The 15,538-nt window shown below is 35.4% G+C and overlaps 1 protein-coding gene across 10 annotated transcripts in view; it reads right to left on the bottom strand.

The window, feature by feature from the left end:
- The window catches only part of LOC131166450 (uncharacterized), a 28,624-nt gene that overhangs the window by 9,208 nt on the left and 3,878 nt on the right, over nucleotides 1-15,538 (bottom strand). For 3 of the 10 annotated variants that reach the window (XR_009139851.1, XR_009139852.1, XM_058125033.1), the window contains exons 1-3: nucleotides 14,079-14,304; nucleotides 5,427-5,919; nucleotides 5,246-5,306 (exon numbers count right to left, since the gene is read on the bottom strand). Coding sequence is in view for 3 of the 10 variants with exons in the window: in XM_058125033.1 (XP_057981016.1) it covers nucleotides 5,246-5,261 (16 nt within the window). In the remaining 7 variants the exon portion in view is untranslated. Of the gene's footprint in view, nucleotides 1-2,322; nucleotides 2,389-2,892; nucleotides 3,276-5,245; nucleotides 5,307-5,426; nucleotides 5,920-10,351; nucleotides 10,398-14,078; nucleotides 14,308-14,387; nucleotides 14,562-15,538 lie in introns of those variants that run through there. The other 7 variants (XM_058125034.1, XM_058125031.1, XM_058125032.1 and 4 more) reach the window with 7 other exon arrangements.

Raw genomic sequence — 15,538 nt, 5'->3', positions numbered from 1 at the left:
GTTTTTCAATTGAACAATCAGCAGTAGCCCGATACCCATGATTTTTTTTATATTATCTCGACTTCCAAACTGCAGGTTTTCCATGAATCTCCTAGAAGGTGTCTTTTGAATGTCCTGACTTTCGACAATGTTCGCACCAAATTTTTCCTTTTTGTGGCCTTTGTCCATAACCGAAGCCCGAGCCCGTAGGTATTTCAAATCTACTCATAGGGTGTTTTGACATTAGGGCCGAAACTTCAGGCCCCATTTTTTTTTGGGTTAGGGCTGGAATTTCAGGAGTGTCGTGCGTCTTCAACATCACTTTGCGGTGACTCTCCTCACGCCGCACCTCTGCGAAGACCTCCCGAGTTGAAGGTAGGGGGCACCGGCCAAGGATCCTCCCTCGCACCAGGTCGCAATTGAGACTCGCCAAAAACTCGAACACCTTCTCATTCTCGAGGCGTCGTTTGTACCGTATGCTGTCGCCGGAGCACTCACACTCTTCATCGACACTGAGGTCAAGTTCCTACCAGAGGGTGGTCATCTCCATGAAGTACTCGGTGACCTCCCTTTCTCCTTGCTGCAACTGCCATAGTCGGGTCTTAATCTCAAAGATTTGGGAGTAACTTTCAGCATTAGAGTATGTCTCGCGAATTGCATCTCAGACATCCTTCGCCGTTGGTAGGAACAAGTATATCTTGCCAATTGAGGGCTTCAAGGAATTTATGAGCCACGCCGTCACCATTGAATTCTCGGCTTTCCATTTTTGCAAAGTTGCAATGTCGGTTGTGGCGGGCTTCTTCCGTTCACCGGTAAGGTATCCTAAACTCCCTTTTCCTTCAATCACTAGTTTAATGGATTGAGCCAATTCACGGAAATTTTTTCCGTTCAATTTCTCTACCTAGAGTGGAAAGGCTGTGTTGTCTAGCTCCTGCGAACTCACGGTTGAGATGATGTCAGAGTTGCCGTTGTCGCGACGTCCCGGGAGCGCGTGTGCCACGGGCGGCGAAATAAAAATCAATTTTAAATTTTCATGAAAAACAAAGAATATTGGAGTCGCCACTAACCTTTAGTGTGGTTAGAACACATAATTACTACCCTGTTAAAGGTAGAATGGGTCTATGTTATCAAAGTTGGGTTCGGGAGTTCGGTTACGTGAGGGGAAGGTACGAGCACCCCCTACGCGCCCGTTCTTACGAACGGTACCTAATTAATTTGAAATTATCCCTAAATCAATCTAATAAGTCTTTTAAAATTACTCCTCTAGTAAATTTACTAATACACGTACAAAGTGGATAAACAAATAAATAAATAAGTAAATGAATAATACAAAAATATATATAAAATATAAATATTTACATATTCCCTCATAACCAAAGGTACGTAAAGCCCAAAGGCTCATACCCCAGCATTAAAATCATAGGGATTTACGTACACGAAAATAAATAGTAAAATAAAATAATAAGAGTAAATATCATAGTACATAATACAAAATTTGAATATACCTGAGAAACAAAAATACTAAGAATATTTGATATTAATAATAATAAAAAGTAATAACAATAGTAACAATAATGAAAACATAATACTATAATAATACTCATATACTAATAATATCATATTAATATTGCAAGCTATACTGTAATAATAACATACAATGATACCACAATGACACTACATAAATAATTAAAGTATAATAATTATATAGTAATAATAATATCACATGGTCATAATAACGCTACCTCAGCATATGTATATATATATGTATGACAATAATAAATAACATGTACTCTAATATATGGTAATAATAACACGTAATTCAAATATATATACATACACTAATAGTAATAATACTATCTATTTTAACCTATATATATACTTGCACAAAAATGATAACACTAATAATACCGCGTACTGGGATATACAATATTAACACACATTTAAAAATATACATATGTATATGTATATAATAATTATAGCAAAAATAATATTAGTAATAATAGGCATACCTAAATAATACAATATCTGCCTTAATATTAACATGCGATTAATGATGATATATACAATATGGAAATAATTAATGAAAGTAAAGAAACAAATCAATCCCACAATTAACATGTAAACTATACAATATGGAAACAAATCAATTCTAAAATTAGTACACAAACCATATGGAAACAATTGAGCCCTAAACATGGAAACTAATAAAAATCTTAAAACATGCTTAAATAATAACATAACATAATTACAACCCTAAATTGTAATATACTATTTATTAAATAAATATATGACAATAAGAAAATTAAAACTTTAACAATAATATTCAATCAACCATAATGTTACCTATTTAACATATGTACAATTCAAAATTTAAAAATTGAAACCAGCCTCCACAAATAAAAAGGAAACCTACAAAAGAGAAAACCAATTAGTATTTACAGTAATTATCACAAAAAGTTTAAGCAAACATCACCGCGATTAAATGAGATTGTGGACATAATATTTAAAAATTTAACATATATATAATAAAAAGCCTAAATGCGAATATTAACTACATACTACGACAAATAACATATTAATATAAACACCTATACAATGAAGTCTTAAGCTTTAAATATTAAAACAAGTCAAAATAAGAATAAATTCATTAATTAATAAATAAACAAATGAACATCAACTATATATATAAAACCTGAAGAAATATTATTACAAAAGATGAAAAATCCTACCAAAAATAAATTAAAGTTAGTATATATATATATATAACATCAATTAAATGTATGATAAAAAAAAAATTAAAACTTTACATGTCAAAACCCCAAACAAATCCAAAAAAATATATATATGCATACAGGCATGTCTGTGACAGTGTGAGTGCGTGTGTGTCTACATGCGGAGGGGCGGTAGACTCACAGAGAGGAGAGGCCGGTGGAGCTTATGGCGGCAGGAAGGAGAGCCGCTGCCGGAGGGAGAGCTGGGTGCTGTTGGTGAGGCTGCAGTAGAGTAGAGCTTTTCCTAGAGGGTGGCTGCTAGCAGATGCTGGTGCGGACGGCTGCTGCTGGAGACGGGATGGTGCTTGGCTACTGGGGGGTCTTGCCGGGAGCAAGAGTGGCTGGCGTTGCAGCAGTGGCCGGAGAAGATGGTGCTGTGACCTGAATGGCGCGGCGTGAGCAAGGGCAGTGATCATGAGGGAAGGTCAGAGCTGCTGGCGCAGCGACAACGTGGAAGTCGTGAGGGCTGACTATTGCAGGAGCCCTGTTCGGGTGCTGCGAAGTTGTCATGCGTGGCCGGAGATCCTGGGGGAGGATGACGATGGTCGGAGATGGTGGGACGAGAACGGAGAAAAGAGTGGAGGATAGGGTGAGAGCAGGGGAAGAAGAGGGAGACTGAGAGAGGGAGAAGCAAGGAAGACGAAAGGAGAAGATGCAGCGGCTGTTGCCACTTGGACAGAAATCCGACTAGAAAAGATTAGGTTTTTTTTTTGTTTGTTGGCCTCTGCCCGTGCCCCCTTGCTGTGCGCCTCCCCCCTTATATAAAAAAAAAATTCTGAAAACCCTAAAAAAACTTCCTTTTTGATTTTCTTTTTCTTTTCTTTTTTTTCTTTTATTATTATGGTAATAATGATAATAGTAATAATAATAATTATTATTATTATAATAATAATATAAGTATCAATAAGGTAATAATAATAATAATAATACTACTACTAATAATAAATAATTATAGTAAAAATAAAAATAATAAAGATACTATTAGTAAAAATAATAATAATAATACTAATAATAATACTAATACTAATAGTAATAGTACCAATAATAATAATAATAATAATAATAATAATAAAATAATAGTAATAATAATAAGTTACTTATATCAATATAGGAAAATAATTAATAATAATAGTAATAGTGAAAATAATAATAATAATAATAATAATATAAATAACAACAATAAAAATCATAGTAATAATAATAATAAAATAATAGTGATAATAAAATAATAATAATAAAAATAAGGTAATAATAATAATAATAATGAAAATAAGAATATATCCCTTATTCTATCTGGTTATGGCAAAAATAGGGTGTCTACAGTTACCCCTCTTTGCAGGCTTGGTTGCTTCAATGTAACGGTAGGAACTCTCCTACGTTTTTTATAGCAACAAGCCTGTAAAGATAAAAAACACCTATTTTAGCCAAACCCTTCAACTCCCTATAGCTTTTCAGGTTAATCAAGAGTTGTTTATTTCTGCCAACCAAAGACGATTCATACTAAATGTAAGAATCCATGTTGAGGTACACAAGGATGGCTTGCTGCGAATGTAAGAATCCGAGCCGTAGGGATACGATGATCCGAGTCATGAGACACAATGATGACTTGTTTCGAATGTAAAAATCCGAGCCATAGGAATACGATGATCCAGCCATAGGACACAACGATGACTTGCTTCAAATGTAAGAATCCGAGTCATAGGGATATGATGATCCATCCATGGGACACAACAATGGCTTGCTTTGAATGTAAGAATCCGAACTGTAGGGATATGATGATCCAGTCATGGGATACAACGATGACTTACTTCGAATGTAAGAATCCGAACCATAGGGATACGATGATCCAGTCATGAGACATAACGATGGCTTGTTTCAAATGTAAGAATCCGAACCGTAGGGGTACGATGATCCAACCATGGGACACAACGATGGCTTGCTTCGAATGTAAGAATCCGAGCCATAGAGATACGATGATCCAGCCATGGGACACAATGATGGCTTGTTTCGAATGTAAGAATCTGAGCCGTACAGATACGATGATCCAACCATGAGACACAATGATAACTTGCTTCGAATGTAAGAATCCGAGTCGTAGGAATACGATGATCCAGTCATGAGACACAATGATGGCTTGTTTCGAATATAAGAATCCGAACCGTAGGAATACAATGATCCAGCCATGAGACACAATGATGGCTTGCTTCGAATGTAAGAATCCGAACCGTAAGGATACGATGATCCAACCATTTCAACCAGTAAAAAAGAATCTATTTTAGCTATTAAAAGTATTTATTTTGATAAATATTTTTTTAAAAAAAATATTTATTTTTCTCTAAAAAATAGTAATATGAAAATTTATTTTTAAAATAAGTACTTAAATATGAATCAAACGTTAATATTGATACATATACTTAAAATCAGTATTTTTTTTTATTTTTTTTTTTTTAAGTTCGGAACAAACATAATTGATAAAGAAAAGTCTAAACTTTTACCGAGAGCCGGTGACATGATTTCAGCCAAAGAGTTTGAGTCCTACGGTTTACCTTTTCCAGACTGCACGCAGAAAGACACATATAGACACGAAGGCAGGATGAATATAAATAAACACCAGCAAAAGCAGAGCATGTAAGAGATAAAGAGCATACTCTATCGCCAAAAAAAAAAAACGGTTACCGAAGGAATGGCAGCCCCAGCAGAAGCCTGGCACAACGGCTCCGGTATCGGCGCCACCGGAGAACACAATAGCTCTAAAAATTGTTCGTGTTGGATAGTAGTATCCGTCTCCGTCTCCGTCTCCGTCTCCATCTCCATATCTCCAAGCATAGGAGAAGAAAAAGCATAGTCCTGGCCAGAAGAATCACCGGTCACATGGCCGCCGCCATTCGCACCAGCACCGGCGGATGCCTGGAACAACGGGTTCAATGTCGGCGCCGCCGGAGAAAGCAACAGCGCTACAAAATCTTCGTCTGGGAAAGTAGTACGATACGTCTCCATCTCAATGTGTCTCTCTGTATAACGGCATAACCCGCCATTGTGGAGATCTCCTACACTATATAGCGCGGCAAGTTGAGCGGACAGCAAGTTGGCGTACCAGGCTACATGGGTAAGTTTCCTTTTGTGTGGAGAAGATTTAGCGTATCCAGTCGTCGTCCCTGGATTTTACGTCCTGGGATTTGGGAAGTTCAAATAAGAGTAAGAACAAATATTTTATTATTAAATTAGATCGTACAATGTCAATATAGTTTGAGTAAACCTATCCAAATTACCTATCCAAATTTTATATTACAGATAGCAATAAAAAAGTTACCTTGAATAGGTAATGAACAAATCAAATATTTACATATTAAACTATGTTGAAAATTAAGAATCTAATTGTCCTTTAATTAAAAATATAATTATTAAAAACTAAACGTGCAAAATAATATAAGCCAACAATTATTACAATGAAAAATAAAAAACAATTATAATTATATTCTTTTTATTATATTTTTAATTTAATTTTAGTGGTCCAAAAAAAATATCATACTAGTACATGGTAATTGAGAAATAGAAAAAAAAAAAACATTTTTGATGACTTCTATTGCTTCTTTTTTTTTTTTCAAATTTGAGCAAATTTATGGATGTTTTTATTTTATTTATATTTCAAATTTACATGGTTAGTTATTATTTTTTGAAGGGATGGTGCCCGAGATCCTTTGAGTTTGGACATTCAACTAATACATTAGGATACTAGGTCCATCCCTCTACTCTTCTCCACTTATATAGTTAATCATTTTATTTTAAGGCTAATAGAGATTGTCGAAGTCTTATGAAAAAAATTTAGGTCATGTTTTGCAGCCTCATAAAATTATTCTTCACTCTTAAAGGAATATATTGTTTTGCCTTTTAGAAGAAGGCAAAACCCTATCAACTAAGATAATAATTACATTTAGTTGTGTTGTTAAGATTCAAAATTTTAGATTTTTTTGTTGTTTGTCTAAGTACTTATCATTTTTGTTTATGTACTTTCTAGCCTAGAGAACGCATATGCATGAAATATGATTTTTTTTTTTTTTTTTTTTTAATAAACACCAAACGTCCCTTATTTTTTCTTGATCCATTCTGATTCAATCTGATTTCAATTCTCGATTCCGTAAAGTTGGGATTTAAATAAACCATTTTGAATCTTGATCTGACAACCATATGTATTGTAAGATGAGAAACAGATTTTTGAAGCCTATTTGAAGGCCTATTTAAGAGAAAGGGTCAATGAATAATTGGATCCTAAATCTAAACATGCTTAGTTAATCAGTGATTTATGTGTTTATTTTGCTTGTAATAGGATTATGTGTATTGGGAACTTGCTTAGTAATATTTGTGTATTTTAGGGAGGTTGTGTAATTTCATTTTCCTTTTGGGTATATTTATAACTTCTTGTAATGATGCCTGAAAAGTATCTACTGACAGAAAAAAAAAAAAAAAAAAAAGAAAGATCTTACTGATAGAACAAACACAATCAGAAATCAAATAGAAATAATTACAAAAGATAAGAAAAAAAGATTTCTAACTCCAGAGATAAAGATTAGTCCTAACAAAAGAAATTATAATGCTAAAAGGTTAAAATCACAAAAAATGATTTGGCAAATATTAGAAAGAAAAAAAATCACATTATTTTATAAAATAAGTGAGGTGGCTATTGATGAATTTGAGTTAGGAGATAAGCTGGAGTTCTTCACCAATTGTATCTCTTGCTCCTCCTCCCTTCTTCCTTCTTCATCCTCCTTGTTCTTCCCCCTCCTGTTCTCTCCTCAATTTCTACTGATCTCTCAATTGGCAGCAAACCCATGATGCAGTCCTGCATCAATGTGTCAAGCTGTTCAACAAATATATTTTTTGGATTTTTTTATTTACCCCAATCCCATTCTTACTCTTCATCCTTTTCTTACACTACTCACTACTTGAATTAATTCACTCTTCCTTATTGGCACATTTATTGCATTCTCATCTCAGCTATCATAATCACTTTTCCCTCGTCTTTGTTGATGACATCCCTAACCGTAGTTTCATGTATGTACTCATTTCTTATTATTTTTCTCATAATGCCACTCACACAAATCTTGACACTCATTTGTTTTACATTCATTTTCCTGCTAATAATATACTTTCAGAGAAAAGGACTTTTCTGAGTATTGCTTTATCTCAACAGCCAAATAGTCTATTTTGTGCAGCATGACCAATCATATGACAGTTGTTAGGCAACCGGCCAACCACATTACCTAAAAACTTGAGCAATTAGGTTCTGGACAAACATACAATGCATGCCAAGTGCTAACACTCCTCTGCATGTGCAGCGGGAGATAAACGAACGAATGACACTCATCATGGGGAGCAAAATTTTCTTTTTTCCAAGACAAATGGTAAATCCAGATTTAAATAATTAGGGGTTCAAGTCTTTGATGTGCTTTATGGAATTTCCTTAAAATTTAGCTTGCATGTTTAGATAATCAGAGGTTTTTAAACACCTAAACAAGAAAGCAATAAGGTAAATTTGCAGTGTGTAGCATCTAACTGTAGGATGCACTTGGGCAACACCGATACCTATTTAGCTCATGTTCAGGGGTGTACTTTTATTTTGGGATTTGAACATTTTGCTTTGGTGGGTGTGTAGGCTTTTTTCTTTTTTCTTTTTTTGATTACATAGGAACTCCAGTCACCAACAAGCCCTTCGGACCCCCTAGTGCGGCACCAAACCTACGGATTAGCGTTCTCCCCCTAGGTCTCGCTGATTAGGTAAAGTCCAGAATGTGGACACGGCTTCCGTGCATCAGTTGGACGTTCGGCCAACCCAACTCCCGGGTGTGTAGGCTATTGATATGAGATCTGCTTGCTGATTGATTCTGCTTGAGCCTCCTTGCAGTCTTTTAATATGAGTTCCACTTCAAGCCTCTAGATTTTGCGCTTGTATGGTTTTATCACTCTTCATGTTCCACAACATGCTATATCTCTAACAATTTCCCAACGTCAGAAAGCTGGCGCTGAATATAAATTCCTTTTTCCCACAATCTACGCTTAAAATTTGATTACTGTAGAATTCTACAATTTCACCTATTGGGAGAGATTCCTAACTGCATTCTCCTTCATGGTTCTATGGCTTGGAACATTTGGAGCCTTGTCAGGCAGCTTGTCTGGCAGTTGTTCAAGACTACTTAGGTTGGAATTGGAACCAGATCGAGCAGTATTTTCCTGTCTTGTAAAGCTAATATTGTGATAAGAGCACCTGAAAAATGTGTTTTTTGGTGCAATTGGAAGGACTGGAAAGAGAAAACATTGAAGGGAAGGAGCTGACTGTACAGAGAATCAAAGAATTTTTATGCATACTCCTCTTCGCTGGAGCTTTGGAAATTTTGCACCAGATCTCCTCCCTGGTGTCAAATTTTAATCTGCAACTCATTTTTAGTTCGATTTATTCAACTATTCATTGTTTCTCTTTGTGTGTCCAGGTTGGCATCCCATTGGTGCCCTTTTAATGAATTTCAAAACCTTTACTTGTCAGGGAACAAAAAATCCATTTACCTATTAGGTTGAACCAGGTTTTGTATCTTGTTCCTTTATCAAATTATTCATATTCTTTCAACATCAACACTGAAATGTCAACAACCTCTCCCCCTCTACTGTTGTTTTATTGTTTTCAGTTCTTTTGAGTATGTGACAGTAATTCTTTTATTTTCAAGGTATTTACATAGCACGTACTCATAATATTCCATGAAGATATTGTACATAAATGTTGCTTTTGCATGAATATTGAAGTATTAGAGTTGGAAATTTTCAAATCAAAATGCAGAACATGCTGAACCCCATACCCAAGCTCTCAACTTTTCAAGCAGATGTTGGGGAGGAAAGAGCATAAGGAAGAGAAAAAGATTAAAGAAGTCAAAGGGAAAAGAAGCTATATCTATGCTTGTGCCAGCCGGGGCAGGGAGAGAGAGAGAGAGAGATGTGTATAAATTTATGCACAGATGTCAATTTATATACCAAAATATAGCAACTCAGTTTGGAAACAACATTCAAAGAGATGGATTAAAATCTAATATCTAAGAGAGGTGAAGCATTGACAAGAAATTGACATCCATTAGAGAGCTTTGATCCCCAAAGCAGTGGCTCATTGTCAAAATCCTAGCCAACCAGAGGCTCAAAACACTTCAAAACCACTATCTTCAACGATTAACCCCATTGGCACACCATAAATCCCTGACTATGAAGTGTTTGGTTGGAGTTATCAAACCAGTTTAGCTTCAGGTCTTCTGGCAATCAAGTAGCTAAATGTTTAGGATCAGACTCGGCCAACATGATATTCTAGTGGTATTGTGGTAATGATGGAAATCTCTATAAAGGATCCCATTTCATCCCTATCTATGGTATATATGACCATCCATACAACTGCAAATTTAGTGGAAGTGACTGGCAGACCGCTGTACTGGACAGTTTTTAGCAGCAGTTACAGAAACCCACTGGCAAAACCTATGAAAATCACTGCTAGAGACTTAGAATAAAGCCCTACTCAAGGATATTTAGTTGCAGAATACCTCCACTAAAAGGTAAAAAACTGCATGTAAAAGTACCTGACAGCAACAAAAATTGGTTTATAATTCCTGTAAGCCACGCAACCTGTGCCAACCAATCAAAATATGCACTAACTAATTAACTATGCTTATAAAAATAGAACTAGAACAAGAATTAAATTTTATTAAGTCAGATAGAACTAAATTTTATTAAGTTATAAATATAATATATCGTCCAAAGTAAGAATTTTAAACACAATTAAACATAAAACTTGTTTCTATGTATAGGCTGAATACAAAACAAAAAGTGTACACTTTCATATTGTGGTGAAATGCAAGTCTCTAGATTTGAAAAATCACAACGAGAAAGGTATAAGACAGACCCTAAGTTTCCTGGTTCGATTCTAAGCGACCAAAATGGAATGTGATCTGGAAAACCATGTGGCAGACAGCTAGTGAAATCCAGAAAATCTTTATTGTTACCCTTATCCTTATGGCTTTTCTAGAGGAGACAACTTCAAGTAGATAGTGTTAGCATCAGAGGAGCCCATGGGTAGGCTTGATACACATGAATGAGTACCAACTTGACCCAAAAGCTTAAACCTATTGGGTCTTGGGCCCAACCATGTATATAAGCACCCATCGTCTACTCTACTTTTTCTAATGTGGGACAAACTCACGAGTGGAATTCTCAGCAGATAGAAGAGATGAAGAAGGATTTCAACTTTCAAGCACAAAATCATCATAATTTGGCACTGTTTAGCTCTTTTAGTTAGTTTTATCATACATTAAGGATCCTCTACAGTGTATGGCCAACCTTGGTAAAATTAGAACCATTCAATCAAGCATCCATAAGCAAACCAAGAGGTAATACGTGACTAGAAGAATTATATGAATTAGAAATATCACGTGCAATTACTACTCCCTTCCAATTCCTCATTTAAACTAAATCTTGGTTTAATTTTCATCAAATAAGCAATTTCTCAAATTTCAACTTCATTGGAGCTCAGGCATATGGTTTTTAACAGTAAATCCCGTGTCTACCCATTTGTTACCCAAAGTGTGACGACCTGAATTTCGTACCATTATTATTATTATTATTATTATTATTATTATAACATCAATACTCAATTATCTATCAAACAACTCTGATACCATATATTATCCATAACCCGACCCAAAATAGAGTACCAGGTAATCAATCCATCCAGAATCACAATAATCATGCAGTGGAATACAAATCATAACTGAGCCCAATATAGCCCAATATACAATACCAACCAAATACAATACAATACCAGAGTACTACCCATCTATACATACACACATACAACTCCAAGAATCCACCCAAATATACTAGGGAATTTCACAAATCACATTTTCCAACTCAAAACACTTACCCTATCTATTAGGGTACTAGCTCACCTCTATCTCGTAGCTCTCTCTACTGGTCTGTCACGGTTCCTTGAAATGTTTAAATATTTGGGCGAGACACCTCTCAGTAAGTCGGAATAAATTATTTACAGTGTGTGGCACATGAGTTTAATTATATCATAACACATTCGATTTTAATAAACATATCAACTGGGAAAAATATATATAGATATGTACTCATAATCACATAAGGATGTATAACATAGTTTCAAAAGCTTTCATTTCATTTTCATAATCATATATACATATACTTCTATTTCTCAAATCATATACATACCCGTTCATTCTCGTATCATATACATACTCATTTATTCTCATATCATTTACATATTTTCTCATTCCTCATAATCATATTCATATTCTTTCATATCCCATATTCATATTCACATTCCCTAACCTATGGGTGTCCACCAGCATATAGCACATCTTGTCTGTAACCCACGGCTGTTCATTTCTCATATCAATTTCACATTCTTTCATTTCTCATATTTATATTCACATTTTCTAGCCCATGGGTATCCACCAGCCTATAGCACGACGCACCTGTAACCCATGACTGTTCCTTTTACTTTTTCACTTTTCATAACATTTTCTAATTCATGAGTATCCACCAGTATATAATACACGTCGCATCTGTAGCTCATGACTACCTTGAAGATATTCATATCATCATGTATTCACCCTACATGACCGGGTTGTACAGTCCGAAGGCTGGACCTAACAGCGATTGGTCTACCCGTTTAGATCAAAACAGGGAACACGTCTATAGTACGATTGGTCTGTCCAATCCTGGTCCGGACTCCATGGGACAACACAACCCTTCACTGGCCCAATCGACTGTCTCACCACACTCTGAACCAGACGTGTAGTTGCACTAATACATATCCAGCAACGGTATCGTACTCCGTATACTATCGTCTATCAGGGTTCTCAATGCCACATTTCTATATTCACATTTCATCATTTCTGTAATTCTCATCATTTCTATATAATTCTCATTTCATCATTTTTGCATAACATATATCTGTGTATATATCTCATCTCATATCTGTATATATATCAATTCAACATTTCTATATAAAATACCTCTGTGTATAACACATATCATTATTTCAGGATAAAACATATATGTATTTCTCATATCACCGTTTCAGTATAAAACATATATGTATTTCACACTTCATAATTTCCCAACAAAACATATCTGCTTCATTATCAATATGTATCGTAATATCATTATTTCAGTGCAAATCACATATTTCAGTTTCAATCACATTTCCAATATAAATCTATTATTTCACATTTCACATGCCACACAATTTTTATCTGTTAATCATAATATAGTAATCACAGGGAAGATATCCATATCATAGTTTTCAAAACTATATACTACATTCGCATTTCACATACTTTAATCAAGCATTTAATTTCCCAAAAACTACTGTTATAATTTATTCTCCTTACCTGCTTACTGAGAGGACTGCTAAATATCTCTATACCCTCGCCTGCAGCATTCGAAACTCAAAACCTTGAAATTCACATTTTTCCCAGTTCAATCAACTCAATCCCAGAAAAATAATCCCATCCACATTTCCAAGACCCATATACTCCAAATAACCCATTAAACCAACATTTAACACTCTTACCTTAGTTTTGGAGAGGTGCCTAGAAACCCCAAACTAAGAATCCGCTCCGATTAATTTGTAGAGAATCGTCCCTAGATTTTCGTGATGATTTCTGATCATCGAATCGGGCTGAAACCGGGCCAAAAACGAAGTGAGAGAGAGTTAGGGCCGAACCCTGGAGAAAGAGAGTGAGGGAGAGAATGAATTTCCGCTAAAAAAAAAATGATTTTAGCCTATATATAGACTGCTAGCCACGTGTACTCGTTGACGAGGACATAAGATTCGTCGACGAGTCAATGAAGGTCGTTCGTCGACGAGAACAATGGGTTCCTCAACAAACCCTGAAAATCTAAAATTTTCCCTGCTGTGTGCCCCTTCAAATTTTCTTCCCTTTTCTTCTTTTCTTAATCCTTTTCCTTGTTTTCTCATAAATTAAATTTTCCAGGTCTCTACAAGAAGACTATTTCAACCAATATGGGACCTATAAAAACCAAACTTATTGGAGCTCCAATTACCAAAATATTGCTTCATCATTTCACCACAGAATACCCAGTTTCCAAATGAAGATTGTTTGCATTGTGTTAGCTAAAGTAGTAAGTTCACATGAATAACTTGGTATCATTTCCATAAAAACACCAATAACATAAAAGCTGAAAGGCAGATAAACAAATGAAACAATGAGTTAGCAATATAGTTATCAATGCATTTGGGATGAGCAAAATTCTTACCCTGTCACTTTGCCTGGGCATATGATAATGCAGAACTCAGGCATTAGTTTCAAAATTTTAATTAGGCATAGATGATGCACAAAAGTACTGCTGTGCACAAGTTGATGCGGGGGATCATGTCTCCTTAGTTGCATGCATGAGGTTACAGTTGCATCATAACCTCTAGCATCACCAATCAATCTATGAGCATCAGGCATAGAACTGCACAACATCATGGCACCCCAGGTTTCTGCATAGAAAAAATTAATGAGCCATTATAAAAATATAGGAATTAGGATACACCAGGACTAAATAAAAAAGATAGCATGCCTGTTATCCAGCTGTGCAACTGATGAACCATCTCGTGCTGCAGACACCTCCAAACATAGTCACTTCTTATGGGATTTGTTGTAAGTGACCCAGAAAATGAAGCACCAGTAACAGGCTTATAGCTATCAAAATTCAAACGGAGGAGCAGCCAACAGCAAATTATAACACCTGTTTCTGGAAGAAAACAACATTTATAATCAAAGACCCTATCTCTACAAATTATAACCCCATGTGTCACCCAACAATACAAGTGTGCAGCCGAATGGTCATCTTAATTCAAAGGTGGTTTTGCAAGGTTAATTAACACCTTCTATAAATGGTATTGGTGGATTTGCTAAGGCAGTCCTAGTTTGTCAGGCTGTATATGGATTCAACCAAGCGTAAGATCTGAATTTACTTGTGCATAGAGTATTTGTATTCTCAGCTCCTGACTAAATCTTTCTTTCTTCTTGCGACTGAACAAAAAAACAAAAAGAAAGAAAGAAAACAGTGATTGTAGAATGTTGTATCTTAATCCATGTAACTAAGTAATATAGAGTGCCAAGAAACAAAACAATTCAACTTATCTCATTAGGTCCCTTTTGGAAATGAACTCATAACAAGGAGGAGACGAGTTTCGCAGAGCCAAACTCTCCTTTACTATCATTGATGATATATCTGCAAGGTTTGCAGTCCCATTTTTCAGTTCATTATCTCTCAGCTATCGCTGAAACTGCAACTACCATTAAAATCAAAAGCTACTAATCAGCTGGAAACCAAACCCTTGCTGGAAATCATTGACATCTTCCCTTCCATAGTCCAAGTCCCCTGCCCACTATCGTTCAATCTTCCATATATTTAGTTCCTTTCAATTACTTTCCTAGGTTAAGCCTAAATATAAACTCATTCAAAAGTATTTGAAACCATTCAGCACATACAATCAAACAAAAATTGAGAGTGAGAAATGAAAACGAAACACAACGGTTGGCATACACACATATAGTTCAAGAAATACTACAATGCAGATATGCAACAGAGTAGATCTCCGTCACTAATAAAAGGGGGGAAAAAAAAGCGGAAATAGTATTAATAGAACTTATAACGTAATAAACGTTGGACTCTTCAATTGACGAACCTCACAGCCCTCCTCATCAGCTTCTATATGCAAGCCA

Source organism: Malania oleifera, chromosome 10 (genome assembly GCF_029873635.1).
Source record: "Malania oleifera isolate guangnan ecotype guangnan chromosome 10, ASM2987363v1, whole genome shotgun sequence".
NCBI classification, from domain to species: domain Eukaryota; kingdom Viridiplantae; phylum Streptophyta; class Magnoliopsida; order Santalales; family Ximeniaceae; genus Malania; species Malania oleifera.
The sequence above is the reverse complement of the archived record's forward strand: the minus strand, read 5'-3'. Positions and strand labels throughout refer to the sequence as shown.